The sequence below is a fragment of the Geotrypetes seraphini genome, chromosome 1, assembly GCF_902459505.1.
Source record: "Geotrypetes seraphini chromosome 1, aGeoSer1.1, whole genome shotgun sequence".
Lineage (NCBI taxonomy): Eukaryota > Metazoa > Chordata > Amphibia > Gymnophiona > Dermophiidae > Geotrypetes > Geotrypetes seraphini.
In genome coordinates this window covers 341,945,193-341,968,813 of record NC_047084.1, presented here as the reverse complement: position 1 = coordinate 341,968,813, position 23,621 = coordinate 341,945,193, and the positions used below count along the sequence as shown (strand labels likewise).

General features: G+C 43.1%; 1 protein-coding gene across 2 annotated transcripts in view; it reads left to right on the top strand.

The window, feature by feature from the left end:
- ADAMTS3 (ADAM metallopeptidase with thrombospondin type 1 motif 3) overlaps positions 1 to 23,621 on the top strand; it is a 320,349-nt gene that overhangs the window by 190,461 nt on the left and 106,267 nt on the right. For both annotated transcript variants that reach the window (XM_033961379.1, XM_033961370.1), the window contains exon 6: positions 14,141 to 14,224. In XM_033961379.1, coding sequence (XP_033817270.1) covers positions 14,141 to 14,224 — 84 coding nt within the window. The remainder of the gene's footprint in view (positions 1 to 14,140; positions 14,225 to 23,621) is intronic.

Genomic DNA, 23,621 nt, shown 5'->3' with positions numbered 1-23,621 from the left:
GACTGGACTGAGGCCCTCGAGGACCGACATTGGACACCCCTGACCTAGGAGATCCACATTATTCAAAAAGGGTGGAGAAAAAGCCTCAAGATTCATTATTTTCACGCAGCAATCACAAGTGATTTCAAGCTGGCGTTTCTATTGTCATTGGCATAAAAAACTCACACCCATAAAAATGTAAGGATCTAACAATGTAAGGATCCCACTGCTGTGCGCATCGAAGTTGAGGATAAGTTCAGAAAAAATAAATTGAGAAAAATAAATTGAAGTTAAAGAAAAAGTAGAGAAAAATAGGACTTAGCTCTGACGCCGCACTTTGAACGCCATCCTTATCCACTCTTAGGGCTCCTTTTAATAAGGTGCGCTAGCGTTTTTAGTGCACGCATGAAATTACTGCGCGCTACACCGCACGGTATGCTTCTAGAATAACGCCAGCTCAATGCTGGCGTTAAGGTCTAGTGTGCACGGCAATTTAGCGCACACTATTCTGTGCGTTAAGGCCCTAACGCACCTTAGTAAAAGGTGTAACTGTACTGGAAACTCTGTAGCAAAACACTAACAGTGCCAGCGTGAGAGCTCAAAAAATTCTCCAACAAGGCCTTGTTTCTTCAGGGATTTTGATATCACTCCTTCATCCCATCCGTAATCGTGCACAACGGCACAGGGAGACTACCACTCAAGAAATAGAAAGCTTCAGATCCACTTCCGGTGGATGATGTCATCAAGATTAGTAAAAAGCACACCATTCAATTTTCTGATTCAGACCCGATGGCCTCAGCGTGTTCTGAAAGAATATCCAATGCTGTTCATGTTGATATAGTTGCCGTTTCAAATTATCCCTATTTCGAGGAAATGGGAAGTGTTCCAATACAAAACATTTAGGGCTCCTTTTACAACGGTGCGCTAGCGTTTTTAACGCACACACCGGATTAGCGCGTGCTATAGCGCGCGCTACCTGAAAAACTACTGCCTGCTCAAGAGGAGGCGGTAGCGGCTAGCGCGCGTGGTATTTTAGCGTGCGCTATTCCACGCGTTAAGGCCCTAACGCACCTTTGTAAAAGGAGCCTTTAAATTCAGAAAATTGATGTTTTTCCTGAACGCAATGTCGCGTCAATAAATCCACTTTTTTTATGAGTAATATTAGATCGATGTCAAATCATCTCCACATATTAGAGGTGAAGCTGCTGAAGCTGAATTTAGAGAAGCAGATCAGAAAAATAGCAAAGGCTTTGATCTCACTTGATAAGTTTTAAACTTAATTTGCTGTGCTTTCAGATGATATCATGTATTGCTCGGTCTGAAATTGCATTTTCTCAGTATTTTATAAGCATTGGAATCTTTTATTTCTTGTTTTAATACAAACAGCACCATCTGCTGGGAACATAATGGAATAGCTAACTAATAAAATATTTGCTGCCAGCCGTGTATTTACTGGTGCTAAATTTGGCTATTTTTTTAAATGCATTATCAGAGTAAAGTTTCACAAATCTTTATTATTTTTGCTGATTTTTAAGCAGAAATACTTGTGACCATTGCTTCGAAAAGATGACTAAAGTCTCCAGAAAGAGAAACAAACAAATAAAAAAAGTTTTAATGAATTCTAGTAGAGCAAACAAATTTGGGATACAACAATGCAAGCCCCATCCTTCTGTGTGAAAATATAAGGCCCCCTTTTTACAAATCCGTGCAGCCAAGTGCCACGCGGCAAGTGCTTCAATGCCTATTCAAGTCTTATGGGTGTCGGAGCATTTACCACGCGGGCCCGCGCTGCTGGCATTTTGGAACAGCTACGTTAGGGCTCCTGTTATTATGCGGCATTAGCGAGTGCTACACGGCAGCCGCACCGAAGCCCATAGGGATTTCAAGGTCTTCGGTAGGATTTCTGCGCTGGCCCACACTAATAGTTATACTCTGTAATTCTCTGTCTGTACAGTTTCACCTCATTGTAAACTGCCTAGAAGTCGCAAGATTATTGGCGGTATATAAGAATAAAGTTATTATTATTATTATTATTATTAATAATTGCCTTAGTAATTGCTTTAGTCATCTTTTTCCAGAGGCAGTCACATTTAGGAAGATAAACTTGTATTTATTGTCATGAAAAAAAATCTGCAAAATAGCCTACTGGACCTGATCAATATAGTTTGTTTATTTATTTATTTTTTAAAATTTATGAATCGCTTAAATCCAAGCGATGTACAAAAACATTTTCATCTACAATTTCAAACACAAACATTGTAAAGTGCAGTAAACAAATAAGTCAGTCTCCCCCACAAAATTTCCTTAATACGGAATGTTCAAATCTAAAACAAATAATAACCACAGAGTTAGAGAAAGGCATCCACAAACAACTGTGTTTGTAACAATTTCTTGAAAGTCATACAATCTGTGCATAATCTCATTATACCGGCAATTGAGAAAATAGATATTCTAGGTTTTACATAACTGATTGCAATTTGAAAAATTAATATGGGAATAAAAAGGCCTCAGAAACCATTTAGAAAGACTATTGACGTCTTTCTATGATCAGTTCATTTTTCTTTTCTTCATCTCCCGTTTAGGGCTCCTGTCACAAAGCCACGATGGCGATTCCCCCGCAGCAAATGCACCAACACCCATTCAATTGCTATGGGCTTTGGTGCATTTGCTGCAGGAAAATCACTTTGTAAAAGGGGCCCTTAATTTTTCCTTTCTTATTGAATCCATGGAAAGGTACTATGTGCATTCAGACACAATATAAAATCTCACCAAAAACAATCAAAAATGCACATGAAACTCTTACTTCATTCTATATAAGCCTGATAGAGGCTGCTGTTTCACCATTACTACCAGCTTCTAATCAAATCTTCATTTTATATACTGAATCTACTCCCTAAGGTTTACAGTTCGTTAGAAAATGAAACATAACAAGTAAAAACTGTGGGATAAGAACAGAAATTGGTTAGATTAGATCAGTGGTCTCAAACTTGTGGCCTGGGGGCCACATGCGGCCCGCCAGGTACTATTTTGCGGCCCGCAGCCTCTACTAGTGCTGCTTGCTCTTTGCAGTGTCCTCTGGCTTCCCCCTGGCCTCCAACTCTTACCTTCAGATAATTACCGCAGCCTGCAGAGAGGATTGCCGGTGCTGCAGCGATCCTTGCAGGCTACCGTGGTCCTCGGCAGCATGTTCCCTCTGCCGCAATCCTGCCCCTGATGTCAGAGGAGGGGCGGGACTGCGGCAGAGGGAACGTGTTGCGGAGGCCAATGGCAGCCTGCAAGGAACATTACAGCACCAGCGATCCTTTCTGCAGGCTGCGTTAATTAGCTGAAACTAAGACTGGGAGGCCAGGGGGGAAGCTGGAGGACGCTGCAAAGAAGTGGGGCACATGCAGGCCTTCAGGGGAGGGGAGGGGAGGAAGATTTATAAACTATAAGGAGTTTTACCTCATGCAAAATTGTCATTTCTTTAATAAGACATTAACTATTTTTTCTGCGGCCCTCCAAATACCTACAAATCCAAAATGCGGCCCTGCAAAGGGTTTGAGTTTGAGACCACTGGATTAGATGGATGGAAAAAGTTAGAAAAAAGTATGTTAAATTGCTTAAAATTACTATACGACAGCTAAAATCAAATTAACTATTGTGAAAACAACCAGGTATTAAAACTTTTTTGAAACTGAAATAATTGATCTACCAGTCTTAGAGAATCTGGAAGTCCATTCCAAATTCTCACCAATTTAAAAATAAAAAATTTACTAAGCTTCCCAGTGCTTTTAATACCTTTCAGAGAAGGAAATGCTAATTTGTGAATTGTTGTAATTCTTGAATAGCAGGATCTAAAGGAATTCCCACGAAGGGGAATTAAAGAGTCAAATATTCCATAAAGGAGTTTGAAAACCACACATGCACACTTGAACTGTATCCTATGATGGACCGGAAACCAATGGAATTTTCTCAGCAATGGGAAACATGGTTGTACTTCTCTTTCCAAAAATAAGTTTGGCCGCTGTATTCTGTATTAAATGGAGATGATCTAAACTGCCCTGTTTAATACCCAAATAAATAGAATTACAGTAGTCCAACTGGGCCAACACAGTGGATTGTACCAGTAATAATGTTCTTGATAAAATGTTGCCCTGACTTTCCTCAGCATGCGCAAACTAAAGAAACATTTCTTTGCTAAGGAATTTATCTGGTCATTAAAAGTGAGAGAGGAATCCAGAATAATACCTTGGGGGTTCAAATCCATGTGTTTAAAAAATATGCAAACACAAAAACAAAAACTGTGGAGACGATAATCTTGATGCCAAGCCTTATTCCAAGTTCTTCATAAGACTTGGTGATATTTTTGTTTTGTTTTAAAAATATGCTCCAGATTTTGAAATAATTTAGCAACGCAACATATAAATTCTTATTTTAATGTTATGCAGTTCTTCTGAATGATTTCAACTGCAAAATCAAAACGGTGTTCTAGTTCATACAAGATACCCACAGTATAACTGATACTCAATAGCAGACATTTGGTTCAATGGCATCATTTCCAGAATAGTTGTCAACCAGATTCAAACGAACTTGTGTGAATTAAAAGCGACAAATACCATACTCTCAAAGTAGTTTAAACCAGTGGTTCCCAACCCTGTCCTGGAGGACCACCAGGCCAGTCGGGTTTTCAGGATAGCCCTAATAAATATGCATGAGAGAGATCTGCATATAATGGAGGTGCCAGGCATGCAAATCTGCTCCATGCATATTCATTAGGGCTATCCTGAAAACCCGACTGGCCTGGTGGTTCTCCAGGACAGGGTTGGGAACCACTGTTTTAAACCAATGTTTCTCCACTCGGTCCTGGATATCCACAATGAATATACATGAAAGAAAGTTGTATATAATGAAGGCAGTACATGCAAATCAAGTTTAAGCATATTCATTGTGGATATCCTGAAAGCCTGACTGGCTAAGGACCGAGTGGAGAAACACTGGTTTAAACTATGTGGTTTTGTGTGTTCAATTTGTATATCCACCATGCTTCTTGTTTTAGTCTCTTCATCTGATCTCCATCGCTTTTGTACACCCGCTCAAAATCGATCACAAAACACTTTAAACTGTCAAATCTATGAGAATACATGACACAACATGACACAATTGGCTCGTTCATCTTGTGGTGTTTCAAATTTGATTGATGTTTTGTTTTTGTTCTCAAAGATCTTGTAATAAGAGTGATGCTAGTCCACTTATAATAAGAGACTTAAATTCATTTCAATCATTTCATAGAACATTGAAAACATTTTTATTCTCTTAAGTATCTGTCATCTTGTCCCTATCATTTTTCTTATTGTTTTTCCTAGATCCTTCGGTTTATCTTTCCTTTTTTTTATTTATTCATCAATATTATTTGTTGTTATCATTAGTTTATGATTGTTAACCGAGTCAAGCTCCATTTTCATGGAGATGAAAACTTAAGTTTTAGTTTAGTTTAGTCTAGTTTACACAATATCTCAGTTTATATTATTTGCCCTCATTAGGATTTAAAAATTATTTTATTTTTAATATGATTTCACTTAGAGGGGCATAATCAAAAAACACATCTAAGTCCATTTTGGGCCTAAGTCACTAGATGCACAAAGTTGGCAGTGTCTAAAGTCCATTCTCAAAAAATACATCCAAAATTATTTTTTTTTCCGGAAATCGTCTACTTGTACAATCAGCCGTTTGATCACTCAGACCACTAAGTCATCTATCGTTATACCCCATTCTCATTCAAAAATGCTCAATGCTGGCGTTAGTGTCTAGCGTGCGCTAAAACCGCTATCGCAGCTTTATAAAAGGCGCCCTTAATGAAAGAGACTTATCTCATAAGGAAGGCCAGCAGAAGCGGGAACTCCCAAAAACACTTTCAACAGCAAAAATCCAATTGACAGGAATTGTGCGCAAAGAATCATTATGTGTTCAACTGAATTTCAGTTTCAGAAATAGTCCTTCTTCAGGAATCTCTGATGAATAAACTTCATAGTGAGAACAAAAGCATATAGCTGGGGTGAATCCAGTGAACGCCCGATTCAGAGATGGCAGTGAAACAGGCAGTGGGATGGAAAGTACTAGGCAGCCATTATTACTAAGTCCCTGAGGCAATTTGGTGAAATGATAGCCACCCGTCCGTATCTCAGTATTAAACAGATATAGAAAGCAGATAAGTTGGATCTTAGCACTAAATAGGTATAGAAAGCAGTTGGTACTACTTAAACAGTCACCTGTTGTCTGTGCCTGCATCAACCACCTGGGACTTGCATCCTTCTCCTCTTCCATACCTTTCTCTTTCCCTTCTGATTGCTCTTTGTTCTCTCTACTGTGTACTGCTGAAAGGACCTCTAAGGCTATTTCACTTTATCTATCTCTCTCTGTCAGTTTATTAGACTGGGGAGATTACTTATGCATTTATTTGCAAAAGTCATTTTTTTTAAGTGTTTGCATCTTTTAGTCCCACCCTATGTTAGGAACACTACTTTGCTACATTCCACTTAGGCTGAATTACTCTAATAGAATGCTATAGAAGGAAAAGTTTATGAGTAGATGATGACTTTTTTCATTTAGTACTATCAGACCCGTCCACAATATCTCTCTGGTTGTTTAATTTTATTTTGCTTACAAGCTATATTTTTTTCAGATATCACTGATTCTACTTTTAAGTTTTTCTTAACCTATTATCTGTCATTATATGTCACACATCGCCTGATTTAGTGAAATATCTGCATGTCAGTAGAGCAGGGGTAGGGAACTCCGGTCCTCGAGAGCCGTATTCCAGTTGGGTTTTCAGGATTTCCCCAGTGAAGATGCATTGAAAGCAGTGCATGCAAATAGATCTCATGCATATTCATTGGGGAAACCCTGAAAACCCGACTGGAATACGGCTCTCGAGGACCGGAGTTCCCTACCCCTGCCGTAGAGTATATGCCTCACTAGCCGATGAGGTTATGTCCTGATTGAGTCACTTGGTCTCAAAGTTTCAATATTGGCCATTAGGCAGATTTAGAGTACCATTGCTTGGCTATTTGAAATACTGAACATTCTATGCTGCATAATACCTTTCAGGGGCATGTCGCAAGGACTGTTTTCTTCCTCTGTCTCCTTACCCAGGAAAGGGACACAATCCTTTTGGCTGGATTGGTTTGATAGGACGAAATGGAAGTTATAAGTTATGATATAACATTTTCTTCCCTATAGCAAAGAATGCTTTATCATCATCATTGTAAGTATCATCTGCTTTAGAAATAGAAACATAGAAACATAGAAATAGACGGCAGATAAGGGCCACGGCCCATCTAGTCTGCCCCCCCAAAGACCCTCCCCTACCTTTCTCTGTGAATAGATCCCACGTGTCTATCCCATTTGGCCTTAAAATCAGGCATGCTGCTAGCCTCAATAACCTGAAGTGGAAGACTATTCCAGCGATCAACCACCCTTTCAGTGAAAAATAATTTCCTGGTGTCCCCGTGCAGTTTCCCGCCCCTGATTTTCCACGGATGCCCCCTTGTTGCCACGGGACCCTTGAAAAAGAAGATATCTTCTTCCACCTCAATGCGGCCCATGAGATACTTGAATGTCTTGATCATGTCACCCCTCTCTCTGCGTTCCTCAAGTGAGTATAGCTGTAATTTATCCAGCCGTTCCTCGTTCGGGAGATCCTTGAGTCCCAAGACCATCCGGGTGGCCATTCTCTGGACCGACTCCAGTCTCAGCACATCCTTATGGTAATGCGGCCTCCAGAATTGCACACAGTACTCCAGGTGGGGCCTCACCATGGATCTATACAATGGCATAATGACTTCAGGCTTACGGCTGACGAAACTCCTGCGTATGCAACCTATGATTTGCCTTGCCTTGGATGAAACTTGCTCCACTTGATTGTCAGTCTTCATGTTCTCACTGACGATCACCCCTAAGTCTCGTTCTGCTTCAGTTCTTGTTAGGATCTCGCCATTAAGGGTGTAAGTCTTGCATGGATTTTGGCTGCCCAGGTGCATGACTTTGCATTTTTTGGCATTGAAGCTGAGTTGCCAGGACCTAGACCAGCGCTCCAGTAGTAGTAGGTCATGCATCATGTTGTCGGGCATTGAATTCGTGTCTGACAAATAGTGCTGTATAACTCATCTTCATTATGATAGTCATGATGTCCGATTACAGAGAAGGTTTTCACATAGTGACTTAGAATCATTTTTCTTCTAGTTGAAAATTCCATATGAATATTTTAAGAACATCAAATGTGTGAGAACCCTTCTATCTTCTTAAGACCAAACAATGAGACTTCCTCTCTAAAGACTTTATCAATCCAGTTGTGTAGTTCCCAGTAAGTGTTGTCTCTGTTATGATTTCTCCCCTGAGGATTATCAGGCAGACTAAACCCCAACTACAGTGAGCATAAATTCTCTCAATTGGACTCTCAATTCTTAAGCAAACTTCTGTAATGTAGAATTCCAAACTAGATAAGAAAACTTACAGTTCAGTTGCTTGTAAAGAATTGTTGCCTTCTGTATATAGGATCCACTCTCGGCCAGCATGTCCCTGAGGGTAGGAGGCTAGGAGAATTGGTTAAATGCCATTACACACTAAGTGGGGCAGAGTACAGCATTATGGGATCCTTATACTAAGGTGTGCTAGCCATTTTAGCGCCCACTAAACGCTAACGCATCCATTATATCCTATGGACGCGTTAGCGTTTAGCATGCGCTAAAACGGCTAGTGCACCTTAGTATAAGGACTTTTACGTGAATAAGGTACAGTGCAAAGCAGCAACCAATGAAAAATAGTCCTATAATCCACAGCGAGCTGTGGATGTGCTGAGGAGCCTATTACAAAGAGAACTACAATGCTATCATTTAATAGTTCTATCCTATTTAAAGGCACAGGTACTAGAATCTGCTATAAGCAAAATTTAACATATACACTTAAGCACAAAACTGCCCGTTTCCATTAATATAGGGGCAGAAGGCCAGAGGACAGTCATCCTAATGTACCATTTTTCCATGGGATGTTTGGCTGGAGACCAGTAACTGATTCAACAAATACAAGCAACTCCATTGTTCTTATGGGTTGTATTCCCGGAACAGCAAAACTTTAAGATGAGATGATGTACTTGTTGCTTGCATGATTACATTACATTACATTACATTAGTGATTTCTATTCCGCCATTACCTTGCAGTTCAAGGCGGATTACATCCAAACTAAAACAAGAATTACATTCAAAATTTGAAGGAATGGAATAAGTGATGACATAGAATTTTTAAGGTAATAAACGTTTGGGTAAAGAGTTACCAAAGGGAAGTGGAGGTCTTTAGGAGATAAGAATAGGGTGAAATTGTGGGTTTTAGATAACGTTTGGTAGATAAAAGAGTAACGATGAGATCTTGTTCCAGTTCTTGCTGCTTCATTTGGTTTACCGTGGAATCATCATTTACATTTCACTTCCTCTTTCACTTTCTGCTTTTAACTGCAAACGGTAGTAAACACTGGTAAAATTATTACTCCAGTATAAGTAGCTAATGTTTTCTATATTTTACAGAATAACAAAACTTTTACTTAAGTTCAGTAACTGGTTACTTTTAGGGCTCCTTTTACAAAGGCGTGTTAGGGCCTTAACGCGCGGAATAGCACGCGCTAAAATGCCGCATGTGCTAGCTGCTACCGCCTCCTCTTGAGCAGGCGGTAGTTTTTCAGGTAGCACACGCTATAGCATGCGCTAATCCGGTGCGTGCGCTAAAAACGCTAGCCCACCTTTGTAAAAAGAGCCCTTAATTTGTTACTATACGACACTGCATAATACAAATTCTTACATAACATACAATTATATAAAACTAGTGTTTAAGCCCGTTAGATTAACGGGTGCTAGATGACCGCCTCTCCTGCTTTTGAACCTGGGCAGGGGCAGAGGCAGAGAGGGGCAGGAGGGAGTGACGGTGGGAGAGCAATTTCAAAGCCTCGGCAGCGGCGGCTCCTTGACCAATCAGCGCTTACAACATCCCCACACTCGCGGTCTGGCTGGATCCCCCACCAAAGCCCTTCGCAGCGGCAGCCCCTCCCGCATCCGTCCCCGCGTCCCAAGCCTCTCCGAAGGCCGGCTCCCACGAAAATGGTACCCCTCTGTCCAAAGCCGCTGCGGCAGCCTCCCTTAAGACACATTTCAAATCTGACATATTGTAATCACAAAACAGAAAATAAAATTATTTTTCTTACCTTTTGTTGTCTGGTCATTATTCATATCATGTAGGGGTCCCAGGCTATGGTTGGCTTTTGATAACTCGCTTGCCAGGGCCCCTTCTTTCTTCTTCCCTCCCTCCATCCCGGCAGCTGAAGACAGGCACCTCCCCCCAGTGGTCTGAGACAGGAGGGAGCAGTTAGGAGAGGGTCTGAGGGCAAAGAGGGGCTCAACAGCGCCCAACCACCTTTCCTTCCCTCCCTCCATCAGGTGCAGTGAATCCACCAATGTTAAAAGGAGCCGCGTCAAAATCGGAGGCTTGCCACTGCTGTAGCACTTTCCCCTCTGCCTTGGTCCCGCCCCTTCTCTGACATATGGGACCGCGGCAGAGGGAACGTGTTACGGTGGCGGCAGGGCTCCAATTTCAAAGCAGCTGCTTTTAACATAGGCGGAGCTGAACTGTACCTGATGGAGGAAGGGAAGGAACAGTGGGCCAAATTTCGGCAACGGCCAAGCACCGTGAAACTTTGTTTCTTTAGGCAGCCCCGGTTGTTTACTTGGATTCAATGTCAGCATTAGGGTTCGCCGGCCGCCAGCCGTGAGAGGAAGGCCGCCGCAGGCTCGCTGCTAGGTAGGGGAACAACAATGGCGCTTATGCTCAAGCCCCCGCCGCAGCTCCTCTCTCGATCCTGGTGCGGTTCGAGAGAGGAGTCATGGCGACGGCTTGAGCATAAGCGCGATTGTTGTCCCCCAGGGCGTGCATGCGCACTCGTTTTTCCGCGGCGGATCAGGGAACACGGTTTTTTAGTGCGCATGCGCGGCCTATCATTTTATTATATTAGATGTAAAGCAGAAACAGTGAACTGAAAACTTCTTAAATAGAATATAATTACTAAATAGCACAACAGACTATCTGAAATGTTGTAATAGCTTTCCTTTGGTTCTACAGCAGTGGAATCGAGGGAATAGGCAAAAGCTCTTACTTTTTCTAATTGTAGTGCATTCCTGGAAGGAAATGTTAACAATCTCTCTCCCTTTGAACACAATTGATGACTGTAAGATGGTAATTTTGCAAGCAAAGAACTGGGCGCACAACCACTGTAAATTTTAAAAGTTTGTCATTATGGTGATGATAAATGAAACTGGGCCTCTTCTCCCTTGAAAAGAGGAGACTGAGAGGAGACATTATCGAAACATTCAAAATATTGAAGGGAATAGACTTAGTAGATAAAGACAGAGTGTTCACACTCTCCAAGGTAGGGAGAACGAGAGGGCACTCTCTAAAGTTGAAAGGGGATAGATTCTGTACAAACATAAGGAAGTTCTTCTTCACCCAGAGAGTGGTGGAGAGCTGGAACGCTCTTCCGGAGTCTGTTGTAGGGGAAAACACCCTCCAGGGTTTCAAGACTAAGCTGGACAAGTTCCTGCTAAACTGGGACGTACGCAGGTGAGGCTGGACTCATTTAGAGCACTGGTCTTTGACCTGGGGGCCATGGCGTGAACGGACTGCTGGGCAGGATGGACCACTGGTCTGACCCAGCAGCGGCAATTCTTATGTTCTCTAAGCACTTGACAAAGTATGGTATTTAAAGGCAGGAAATAACACTCCAAACGAAGATCAGACTTGTCCACACACTCATTTTCTCAGTGGTCAGTTACGGATGCAAAAGCACCAGAAAAACTAACAAATCGATTCTGGAAGACATCAAACCGGCTATGTCACTCGAAGCCCAAATGATGAAGTTACGACTATCTTATTTTGGTCACACCATTAGAAGAGAAAGATCATTGGAAAAGGACATGATGTTTGGGAAGATCGAAAGAACAAGGCGAAGAGGGTGACCTGTAATCAGATGGCTGGACATGTTGAAAACAACCATGGGGATGACACTGGAAGACCTTATCGGACTAGCACATAAACCGATCTCTTTTTAGATCTGTAACTCATCAAGTCGCTAGGACTTGAGCATGAGTCAATGGCACCTAACGTTAAGCTGAGCAAGAGTCCTCTAACTTGAAGGGTGGTGCTTCAATATTGTCTTTTTAGTTGCTTGGGGCAGACAGGTTCCTTGGAGTCCTGCAGAGCTTGCTTGTTCCTCATAATTGAAAACGTGGTAGTGAAACAGCACCTTCCACTAGCAAGACTGTAGGTGGAGAACACCTGCTCATGTGAGAAGGAACAGTGTATAGGGCTGTCTATAGCAGAAAAAGTCAAAAATGACAGGAAAAACTCCATAAGGAAGAACCCAAAAATAGTGGCAGAGAATCCCAGAAGTAGAAGTACCTTCTGCTGGAGGACATTTTCATCAGAAGCTTAGCTTTAGGGCCTGGATGCAAGAAAACAGAAACACGACAGCAGAAAAAGGCCAAATGGCCCATCCTCTCCCTAAGAGATCCCCCATGCCTGACCCACACTTTCTTGAACTCAGACACAGTTATAGAAGCATAGAAACATGATGGAGGGAGTAATTTAAAAACATGGCATCTAATTTTAGGCATGAGTGATACCTAAATGTTGCTATTTTAATCATTTAGAGGCAAATGTGGCAACAGTTAAATGATACTGTTACACTGGTCGATATAAAATATGTACACTGTTTGTACAACTCATACTTTTGCTGTAAGCATGCATATATGGGTAAAGTCTGAGCAGAACATGGATGGTGTGAACAAGTAGGCATGTTCATTATAAAATATTACCATTGGCATAGTACAAGAGGGGAGCGGAACAACCTGGGCATCGTCTTGGTGGGGGTGCTGGAACCTCCCCACCCCACCCCCATGCCAGCTTCGCATCCTCTCTCCCCCCCCCCCCCCCCTCCGTTGTCTCATTAAATCTTTGCCAACACGGGCAACTTTTCCAGCCTGCTGCTAGCACTGGCCTTGCTCCCCTCTGATGTCACTTCCAGATCATGCGGCCAGGAAGTGACATCAGAGGGAAAGCCAACACCGGCCTGAGCAGCAGGCGGGAGAAGCCGCTCATACTGGCGGAGATATAAAGAGGTACGGAGAGAGGGAGTGCACGAGTGTGGCATGGGGGTGGGGAAGGAGCAGGGAGGTGCAAAAGGAGCAGGGGTTGGAGAGGAGGGCGCGGAGGGACCCTCTGCCCTGACTACCTCACTATGCCACTGAATATTACAGTATAATTTATGCATATTCTTAAAAAAGGTGGGGTGTGGTCATTTACAGCTGTGGGCCTGGTGAAAGTGTTCATGCCTGAAATGAGGATGTGCTTTAGGCTGCTTTACAATGGTATCCACTTTTCTTGAAACAGGCATTGTTTTGTTTTTCCTGCCTTAGTCTAGGCCTGCTTAAAAAATAGTGGCTAGTTTTGTAAGGCGCCGTCTAGTTTTAGGTAGCAGGCATGCACATAAACGGCAGCCTTCTACTCATGTATGTGTATAAATGGCCACTTATAGGATACTAACGTGTGAAAGAATTCATAGCACATTTTTATAGCTGGTGTAAGTGGTCACACCTTAAATGTAAAGACAAGTTTTTTGCCTTTTGTGCTAGTGCTCTCTAAAAGCAAAGGAAGTGCATACATTTCTGTATAGAATAGGTTTCAGAACAGTGCTTAGCAAGATGCAGGCATACATGCAAATTGTTGCCGGTTAACCCCAATAATTGATTGATAGCGCCCAATTATGGCCGCGGATAGGCTTGTTTGCTAAATTGCTTGCATACATTTTATGCATGCCCATTTTACATATGTCATTTATAAAATTCCCCTGAAAACGTGTAGTGCATATTGGACATTTGTATAAAATGCCATTTAGCATGTAATGAATTGCTTTGTTCCTAGTACTTTCTATTCTGCTAAGTGGATTACAAAATAACCTACATAAAAGCTATGGCAATACAACAGCTATAAAATGGACCTCCCTATTGTTGCTGAGATTTTCAGTATGGTAATATTCATTGTGTTATGGTAAATTACCACTAATTGCCTTTCCTTTTACTTTTGTCCCCAGGTGAATGAAATTTACCATGACGAATCTCTTGGCATCCACATAAATGTGGTTCTTGTGCGACTGATAATGCTCGGGTATGCAAAGGTAAGAAAAATACAGACATCAGTCACTCTGCAATCTTTTTAATGAACTGTATCATTTTTATGATCAGTATTTGGTGATGGGAACAATTAAAATATATATTTTACTCTCCACTACAAAACACTTACGGGAAAATTCTATAGCCAGTGCCTACGTTTAGGCATCGGTGGGCGCCCTGCCAATGGTCATAAATGGCAAGGTTGAAGCGCCTACCGACGACTAAATAAAAGGAAGTTAAAATGGCTGCTGGAATCACAGCTAGGCAGGTGCTTTAGGCTGCAGAACGCCAAAGTAGGCGTGGCCAAAGCCCAAAGTGGCATTACGCAATCTAAAGCGGCTATCCAGGTGCAGTTCACACCAAGATAGGTGGCTGAAATGTAGACCCACATAACCCTGGCCTACATTTCTGTCTCCTAGCTTTGCCTAGACTGCAGCAGCCGATCCCTCCTACCGGGGATGTTAGCCAGAGGGGTGGGGGGGGGGGCAGGAGGGAGTGGACATCTCTCCTGCCAGCTGATCTGAGGTCAGGTACGGGGGTTCCCTGCCACAGCCGCTTCCATTCAAACGCGGCAGGGGAATTTCCCCCTTCAAAATCAGCTGAGCGGCAGGGACTCTCTAAAGCTGTGATTCTGTAACTGGTGCCCAGAACTTGGGCGCCATTTATAGAATCACAGTTTTGAGGAATCCCTTCTGCTCAGCTGATGGGGGGGGAGGGGGAATCCCCCTGCCACGATCTACTGCTGTGGTCTAGTGGCAATGATAAGTGGCTGAAATGTAGCCCTGGATTTTCTGGGCCTACATTTCAGCTGCCTATCTTGAAGCAATTCTGTAACCAGCACCCTGGACTGATTGACAGGCAGAGTGGGTACTCCTTGGAAACCCCATGGACGCACACAATGGGAACCTTTCCAACACTCTTCCCCAAGCCCTTGACTCCCACTACCTGGGTTCAAAACTGTTGGGATACTGGAGACTGTTCGGCCCCTGTGTCAACCAGGGCTAATACCTTCCTCCATGCCACAGAGACTGACACCTGATATACCCTAGGGTGCTTGTCTGCTAGTCCCCGGGCGTACACAAAATCTCTTTTCTTTTTACAGAATCGTTGTGTATGCCCCTCTTTCCCACAGCGGAAACAACGTAGCCCCTCTTGTGAGGCCTCCCTGGGCTTGGCCCACCCCGTTTTGTGGGTCTGACTTTGGGTCCTGTATTCTTATCCCCCCGGGCCTGTTCCTTATTTTCTTCAGGGGCCTGTAAGGAGATAGTCCTTTCTGCTACAAGGCTCTGGACTGGCCCCCCCGGCTGTACTTGTGAATGGGCGTTGTAGCAGCTGAGTTAATAGTTTGGTCTGCTCACCCATTACCATCACAAGTTCATTGTGCTGTTGTCTGGCATGCTCTTGGCTGCGATCCCATAAGTCCTGGTTCGCCTTTAAGACGGCCTGCAGGTTCTCGCCCTGCTTCTGCCTCTCCTCCGCAAGGAACACCAACAGCTGCTGCTGATCCATCCTCTCTGGGCCTGGAACGCAAACAAACACAAAAGAAACCCAAGTGTGGCACTTTAAACAACCTGACACCCTTCCCACGAAGGAAATGTCAGCCACTCTAGTTAGGGTCACTTTTTATCCTCATCAGCCCCTTAGCTTGGGTACTCTTACCCGCAGTACTGATGAGTCTGCGCCTTTGGTATTAGGCCTCCTTGGCCTCCAGTCGTTCTCTCGGCTTGGCCTCCAGTCTGCAACCCACGAACTCTGGTCCTTGCTGTCCGCCTTCTGGCTCAGGTCCTCCTGCACTCCTCAGCTTCCAGCTGCTCAGGTTCAGGTCCCTCCGGATCCGATTCCTGGTTCCTCCGCTGCACTGCTTCTGGCTGTTTGTCTGGCTGCTCCTCCAGGTACAAGAGTCCTCCTTGCAACCACCGACAAAAGAGTCCAAAAACAGTTACTGGAACCACAAGCTCAAAACACAAAAAAAAAAACCCAAAACGTTTTTTTTTTTGTTTTTTTCCCCAAAATTCGCAAAAACGTGTTTTTTTTTTCCCCAAAAATTCTCAAATGTCACCAGCAGGAGGCACTGTATCCCACTCCTGATACCAATTGTCGCACACCCGGTACAGGCTGGTCAGAATGGCTACCGGGACGTGCGCAAGACTCCAAAATCCAGACGTGCCTTTCTCAAGTGAAAAGCCCTGCTGGTGTTCCAATATCAGCTAATATAAAAAAGAAAACAAGTTAGCTGTGATTTCAACAAAAATAGAAGTGCTTTATTCCACAATAGCGCTGAAAACAACACTGTAGCCACTGTTCAAAATTCAAATTCCATAATAACAAGTTCAAAACAAAACACAGCAAACACAGCAAGTTCAAAACAAAACAAGGGAAATGGCGCCTAAGTCAGCCAAGGTCTGAGCAACCTTCTCTTCAGGGTATATCCCTAATAGTCTTAACTGGTTTTTAGTCACAGATAAGGAAAACCATAATTGGTAATTGTAAGTCAATTTGCTTTATCCAGCCCACTGTGTTAGCCTGGAATTGGACAGGCTTTCCCCTGCCAGTTCAGGTAAGCTGACGGGGGTGGGGAGTTGCTGAATCCACTTTACAAAAACTTACCAGAAAAATGGCCCCACAATCCCAACCCAGGATCTTTTGTGGATTCAGACCCCACAACTCCCATTAACCCTTTCAGGACCAAGGGACATATTTGTCCCATAACTTTAAAATCCTATAAATTTTGATTGGGATAGTCTACAGTTCTAAATTTGATATGTACGGATTCCATATGATACTGCCTTTATGTAAACAAACTGGTTCCGACATTCATTCATTAGCGTCGTTGCCAGATTGACGAGAAGATTCACTTGCCACACTGTCCATAAGCCAGAAGTGTGATTTTTTAAATAAAAATAATGATATTTCACAAAAAAAATCAATTTTTTGGCATCTGCAAGCCCTTTTTACCATAAAAATGTCGTCAAAATCACAAAAATTGGCCTACGATCCTTATGGTCCTGAAAGGGTTAACCTCAAACAGTAGCAAAACTTTCCTTACCTCAAGAAAAGGAAACAAATCCAAAAACACAGTTCACAGTCCTTCAACAATATAGGAGAGTTCTTCTGGAGTGAGCTTTGGAAATGCTCACCCAACACACACACAGCCAGCACAAGTCCCAAAACACAATGCAGAAAAAAACACAAGGAGAAACTTCGCTTTCCTCCATGGGAATTTTCTCAGGCTCCCAGGTAAGGTCCATAGGTTCCTCAGTCTGTAGACCATCAAGCAGACTTGGCAGAGACGGCTCATCCAGGTCTCTCATCTCAACTTCATTTTCAGCCTGGAACCTAGAAGCACCTGGCCACGAGTCTCCTTCCAGAGCTGGACCCAGACTGACTTTACTCAGCTTGCTCTGCTCTATTTGTCCAGCCTTCAGAGAACCACGCCCTACTCTGTATGGGGGTTGGGCAGCCTGGTTCTGAGCTTTCTGCTGTTTTTCTATTAGCCTAAGCAGATGGGGGCTGGGCTGGATAGGAGCTTGTCTCCTATGGGAAGTTTTAACAGGAGCAGCTGTAGGTTTAGAGAACCTTATGTTCTCCTCTGGTTTCCCCTTCTCCCAGACCTCTTGTTCTAGGGCGCCCTTGCCAATGACAGAGCTCTGGGAACTGTTTGAAGGAGGGCTGCTGTACTGGTCTGCTCTCCTAACAGTCAGGGGTTTTTGTCCCTTCTCTGGCACAAACCTAACTCTGGTGCCGGGTTTGTGACAATTATTAATGGGTTTTGTTTTGATGAGTTTATCTGTTATTGTTGCATTATGTTGATGTAATTGTACTATGATGTATGAGGATGAATTTGTACATGTATATCTTTTTTGTACACCGCTTAATTATGTTAATAGCAATAAATCAAGAAAATAAATCCAATGCGCATAACTTTTAGGAGTGCCTACATTCCACTTTTAGCCACACCTCTTTTCAAATTCACGCACTGCAACTGGCATACACTTTTTTTTAATAGAATCATGCTTTCTTGGTTGTGTGCATAATTTTTATTAGTACTAATTAGTGTCAATTGGCAATCAGCGCTGATTAGGCTGATTAATTAAGTTGTGCATGTACATCGGCTAAACACACCAATGTCATAACCTTAGGCACCACATAGAGAATTCCTTCCCCCTCCACTTCACTGTGCAGCAGCATTTCCCTCCCCCCACCCTACTTCCCTGTGCAGCATCAGCATTTCCCTCCCCCCACTTCCCTGTTCAGCAGCCACAGCAGCATTCCCTCCCCTCCATTTCCCTGTGTAGCAGCATTTCACTCCCCACCCCACTTTTCTTTGCAGCAGCAGCATTTCCCTCTCCGCCCCCACTTCCCTGTGCAGCAGCCGCAGCCGCAGCATTCCCTCCCCCCTCCATTTCCCTGTGCAGCAGCACTTCCCTCCCCCCACTTCCCTGTGCAACAGCTGCAGCAGCATTCCCTCCTCCTCCATTTCCCTGTGCAGCAGCATTTTCCTCCACCCACCCCACTTCCCTGTGCAGCAGCAGCAGTATTTCCCTCCCCCTCCACTTCTCTGTGCAGCAGCAGCAGCAGTGGTATTTCCCTCCCCCTCCATGTCCCTGTGCAGCAGCAGCATTCCCCCTCCATTGTCCATTCCTTTCCCTTCCCAGCAGCACACAGCTCAAACGGCTCCCTTGGTTATTTGACAGAGTAATTTTTAAGTTTAAAGCTGCCACCGCAGCTCCTCTCACGATCCCCGCCTGCGTCGGAAGCCTTCTCCGATACAGGTGTGGCTTGTAAGAGGAAAAGCTTTTTCAAGCCAAAACTCCATGCCCAGTTAACCAATACCTGACCTCTTCCTTCCTCTCTATTATGCCCCTTGAGTAGGAGTGCTTTCGTTCCTATCTATTAAGATAGTTTTTTCCTATCTTAGTCTGTAAACTGCCTTGTACTGTTCTACCAGTTAAAGACAGTATAGTAAGTTCAGAAATAAATAAATATGTATTTGAGGAAGGATCACTTAAGGCAAGTAGTTCAAGCTTTGATCTTATCACAATTGGACTATTGTAATATACTTTATTTAGGGATGTCTTGCAACCTGATGTTTAGATTGGGTGCTGTATTCTGCAGGACCTGCAAACTAATCTTGAAAGACCACAGATAGGTGGTCTTTCAAGCAGCCCTCTCTCTTATTGCCCATTCGAGCCACAATTCTTGTTTTTATTAGAGATGGGCAGCCCCAAAATTTTCATTTTCTTTCATTGTTCCTTTTTTGTTTGATCTATCATCGTTTTCATTTGGGGGTGCAATTCATTGAGAGTGCACTTTTTTTTTTTTTAGTAAGTCAAAATCATGGCAGAGGTTTGTGCAACTTTGTTCCTGCTAGGTGCCACAATGCCTGCGACTAGTTGTCAGTGCTGCTGCCACTTGTACTCACACAGTTCTCGAGATGTGAATTGGCAACCTCTGGTTCTTTGCCCTAGCTGTCTTCTGACTGATCTAACCATTAGTTTATCTCTCCACATGAATGTCTATGTGATCACTTTATAGTATGTAAGATTCTAAATCATTGCTATTATTTTTTTCTTTCTTTTTATGGGCCTTCATACTATTGACAGTCAGAGATTACAATGATTCCGTTCTGTAAGTGTGCCAGCAGTTGGAATCATAGTCCTTTTGCACTTTAAATCAACTTTAAAAGCACTACACAAATGTCTATGTTGAAAGAGAATACTACTTTCTTTCATTCTAGATAATCCCCAGAACATTGCGTTTTGAATAGCGCTCTGCATCAGAGTGAAGTAACTCTGAAAAACAAAAATTCCATTATTAATATATCCTTATAAATACTGCCAATACATATAATTTGTTTTATAGATTTCTAACCTTATCGAAGAGTATTCAGTCCTCTATATTAGCCCATGGTTGTTCAGCCAAATAATGAAAACAAAATGTATATCCAATCAGAGAGGCAAGAATACATTACTAGCCAATCATAAAAAGGAGAACCATCCAAACCCTTGGATTAAATAATTCTCAGCAATCAATATTGTTCACAGTGACTTAAACTTTTTATATGATGTTCCCCTCGAGGAGAAGGTTGAACTACATCAATTCACCATCTGATATCCTCTTCCACAGTGCAATGCAAACTGTGTCCCTCCTGAGATTTCAGGTGTGCTGCGATACACTGGGAAGAAGGAGAGGCGCGGGCTGACTACCTACAGGACGTGCCTCTCGCTGCGAGAGGCACGTCCTGTAGGCAATCAGCTGTCGCTGGTGCCTCTCTGGCCCTCTTCCCTGCTGGCACGCCTGCACTGGTGGGTCAGGGCCCATCTGGAGGGCCTTCGCACATGCGCGGGCGTTGATGGGATGACATCACGCCTGCGCGTGACTTCATCATGGTGACGTTCGCGCACTTCCGGATACCTCGCGGCACGGCCACTACATTTAGTGTGCTGCGAGTCGACAAAGTTTGTGGGACACTGCTCTACCAAATGGGCTGCAGACCATCAGTGACTCATCAGAAGCAGTCTGGACTCCAGTTCTACCGTATTTCCCCGTGTATAGGCCACAGCCTATGCATGTGTTTTACAAACCCGTGTATGGGGTGCGGCCTAGATGGGGCGGGCTACATAAAAAATTTGAATCATCCCCCCCTCCCCCGGTACCTTTTTCATAAGCCCTCTCGCTGGCGTGCGGCTCAGGTCTCCACAATCTCTTCAGCATCTGGCCTGCTCCCGCACCGCTTGCTGAGTGGCTGAGGTCAGTTCTCGTGAGTCCCACGAGTCTTGCAAGTCCTGCGAGAGCTGACGTGGGCAGGCCGGATGCCGAAGAGATCGCGGCTGCCCTGCATCGCTGGAGACCCGAGCCGCACACTAGCAAGGGGGCTTACGAGAAAGGTACCGGGGGGGGGGAGGGATGAATGGAAAAGGCAGGGGAGGTATTGGAAGATAAGCCGCGGCTAATAACATGGGGCGGCTTATCTTCCGTTTTTTAAACATAGGCCGCCATTTTCTGCGGCCTATACATGGTTGCGGCCTATATGTGGGGAAATATGGTAATCCCACTTCTATGCACATTCAAACATAAACGGGCTGATCTAGTCACTCTTTCCACATATATCAGTTAGCAAGAGCAAAGAATAATATAGATGGTGTATGATGAATTGCATCTTGTAGCATTTATTTTTTCCCCACAGTGGGGAACCCCAGCCCTTCAATTATATATTAACACCAACTACAATGCCCACACGCTCTATGACCCATAATCTCCTTTGAGTTCTGTCTGACTTTATACTTCAGAAGTTCCCTTAGGTTTTTTTTTTTCCTCTTTTGTAAGCAATAAGTGGAAAATCAGAGAGAGATACATGGGTTGATAACACCAGCCAGAATTTCTTCAAACTATTCACCATCCCTGAAGTCTCATCCATGCAAGGCAGAACCACACATCAGTCTTTCCTGCCCCTCTCATGTGCAGTATTGTAATAACCATCCTCAGTGTGCAGATTTTGCCCGTTCACAGACTTGATTCAAGCTAGATATACAATATCCTCTAACACAGGAGCTTTGAGTCAGTTGATCAGCTTGAAATTAAAAATCTTCATTATTGGAACAAATCTTTGACTTGCTACCAGACTGCATTTTAAATGGTGAGGGCGGTGGCTGATGAATCTTAAATGATTTATTTATTCAATTTTCTATACCATTCTCCCAGGGGAGCTCAGAACAGTTTTACATTCATTTATTCAGGTACTCAAGCATTTTTCACTGTAATGTACCTAGGGCAATGGGGGGTATAATGACTTGCCAAAGTTCACAAGGAACAGCATGGGTTTGAACCCACAACCTCAGGGTGCTGAGGCTGTAGCTTATTACTGTGCCACTCTAGAAATCAAAATGTTGTAAAAATGAGCCAAGTACAGGACAATCGAGCCATTGTGACATCACTGATGAGGTTGGCTCTTAGGCTTTGGTGGAATGAGGCATTATGATGTCACAATAGCTGGTTATCAGAGTCTGAAGCTTTTCACACTATATACGTATTCAGTTTTCTATACTGTTCTCCCAGGGGAGCTCAGAACAGTTTACATGAATTTATTCAGGCACTCAAGCATTTTTCCCTGTCTGTCCCAGTGGGCTCACAATGTACCTAGAACAATGGGGGGATTAAGTGACTTGCCAAGGGTCACAAGGAACAGCATGGGTTTGAACCCACAACCTCAGGGTGCTAAGGCTATAGCTTTAACCACTGCATCACACTCTAGATGATATTATCTTTCTAAGGCTTGGGTTATGGCAGGAGTTAGAAATTGTTGTTAATCAGATTAATAATTTGAACAAAAATTAAAAATTTGCTATGACTAACCATCAGTCCTCTATCTCCTATTTGGATATATCTATTAAGCAAACCCATGGGGCGATTGCTACTTCAGTACATCGAAAAGAGACCGACTAAAGCAACTATTTAAGATTCACCAGCCACTACAAAACGTGATTTTGTCAGTGATTCATATTCTCGGGATTATCTAGAACGAAAGCTAAGTAGTGCTTTCTTTCTCTTTTCTAAACAGAGACATTTTTTATGGTGTGTTTAAAGTAGATTTAAAATGCAAAAGGACCTATGATTACTGCTGGCACTATTGAAGGCTCGAGTTATCTTTGGATGCCGATAATATGAAGGTTCACAAAAAGAAAGAAAAAAATAATAGCAATGATTTAGAACCTTATGTACAATGGAATGTAAAAGTTTTATGAAGAAGTTATATTGATTGCCATCCCCAAGGGAAGATTTATTTTGTAGATTTTTTTATATTTTATGGTCATTTCTCTGCTGCCAGAAAGATGTCCATATCCCTTGTTTTGCCCCATTCATAGGGCATATTGGATATTTCAGTTTGTAAAATGGATGTTCATGCTGGATGTAGCCAGCACTTAGACATCCATTTCTCATGTATTTTAGAACAGGCTGTATGTTGGAAGACCCGGTTCTATAATAAATGAGAGATGGATATCTATATCTGACGTACAGTTTGGTTGTCCTTTCTAGAATGCCCTTCCACATTCACAGTTATTTATAGACAAGTAGGTCCAGAAAATAGTGAGGACTGCTTTTGGGACGAGGTTAGGCCTGTCCACCAGTTGTATCCATTTCTCAAGTATTCATATTTTAGAACTGTTAGTAGTAGTAATTTTTGTGTATGTCTAGGAGTACTAAAGAAATGCTAAGTACTAGAAGTAGTAGTAATTAACTCAGGAACACGTATTCCCTACCATATTAACTCTGCATTATCCAGTTCGCTCACGCTATCCATATTACACAGGAACGCCCACTCTCCATCCCTGACATGTCCCATCCACAAAAACATTTCTAAAAAAATTTGTAACCCATCAGTTAGCACATGTGATGGTCTGTTAC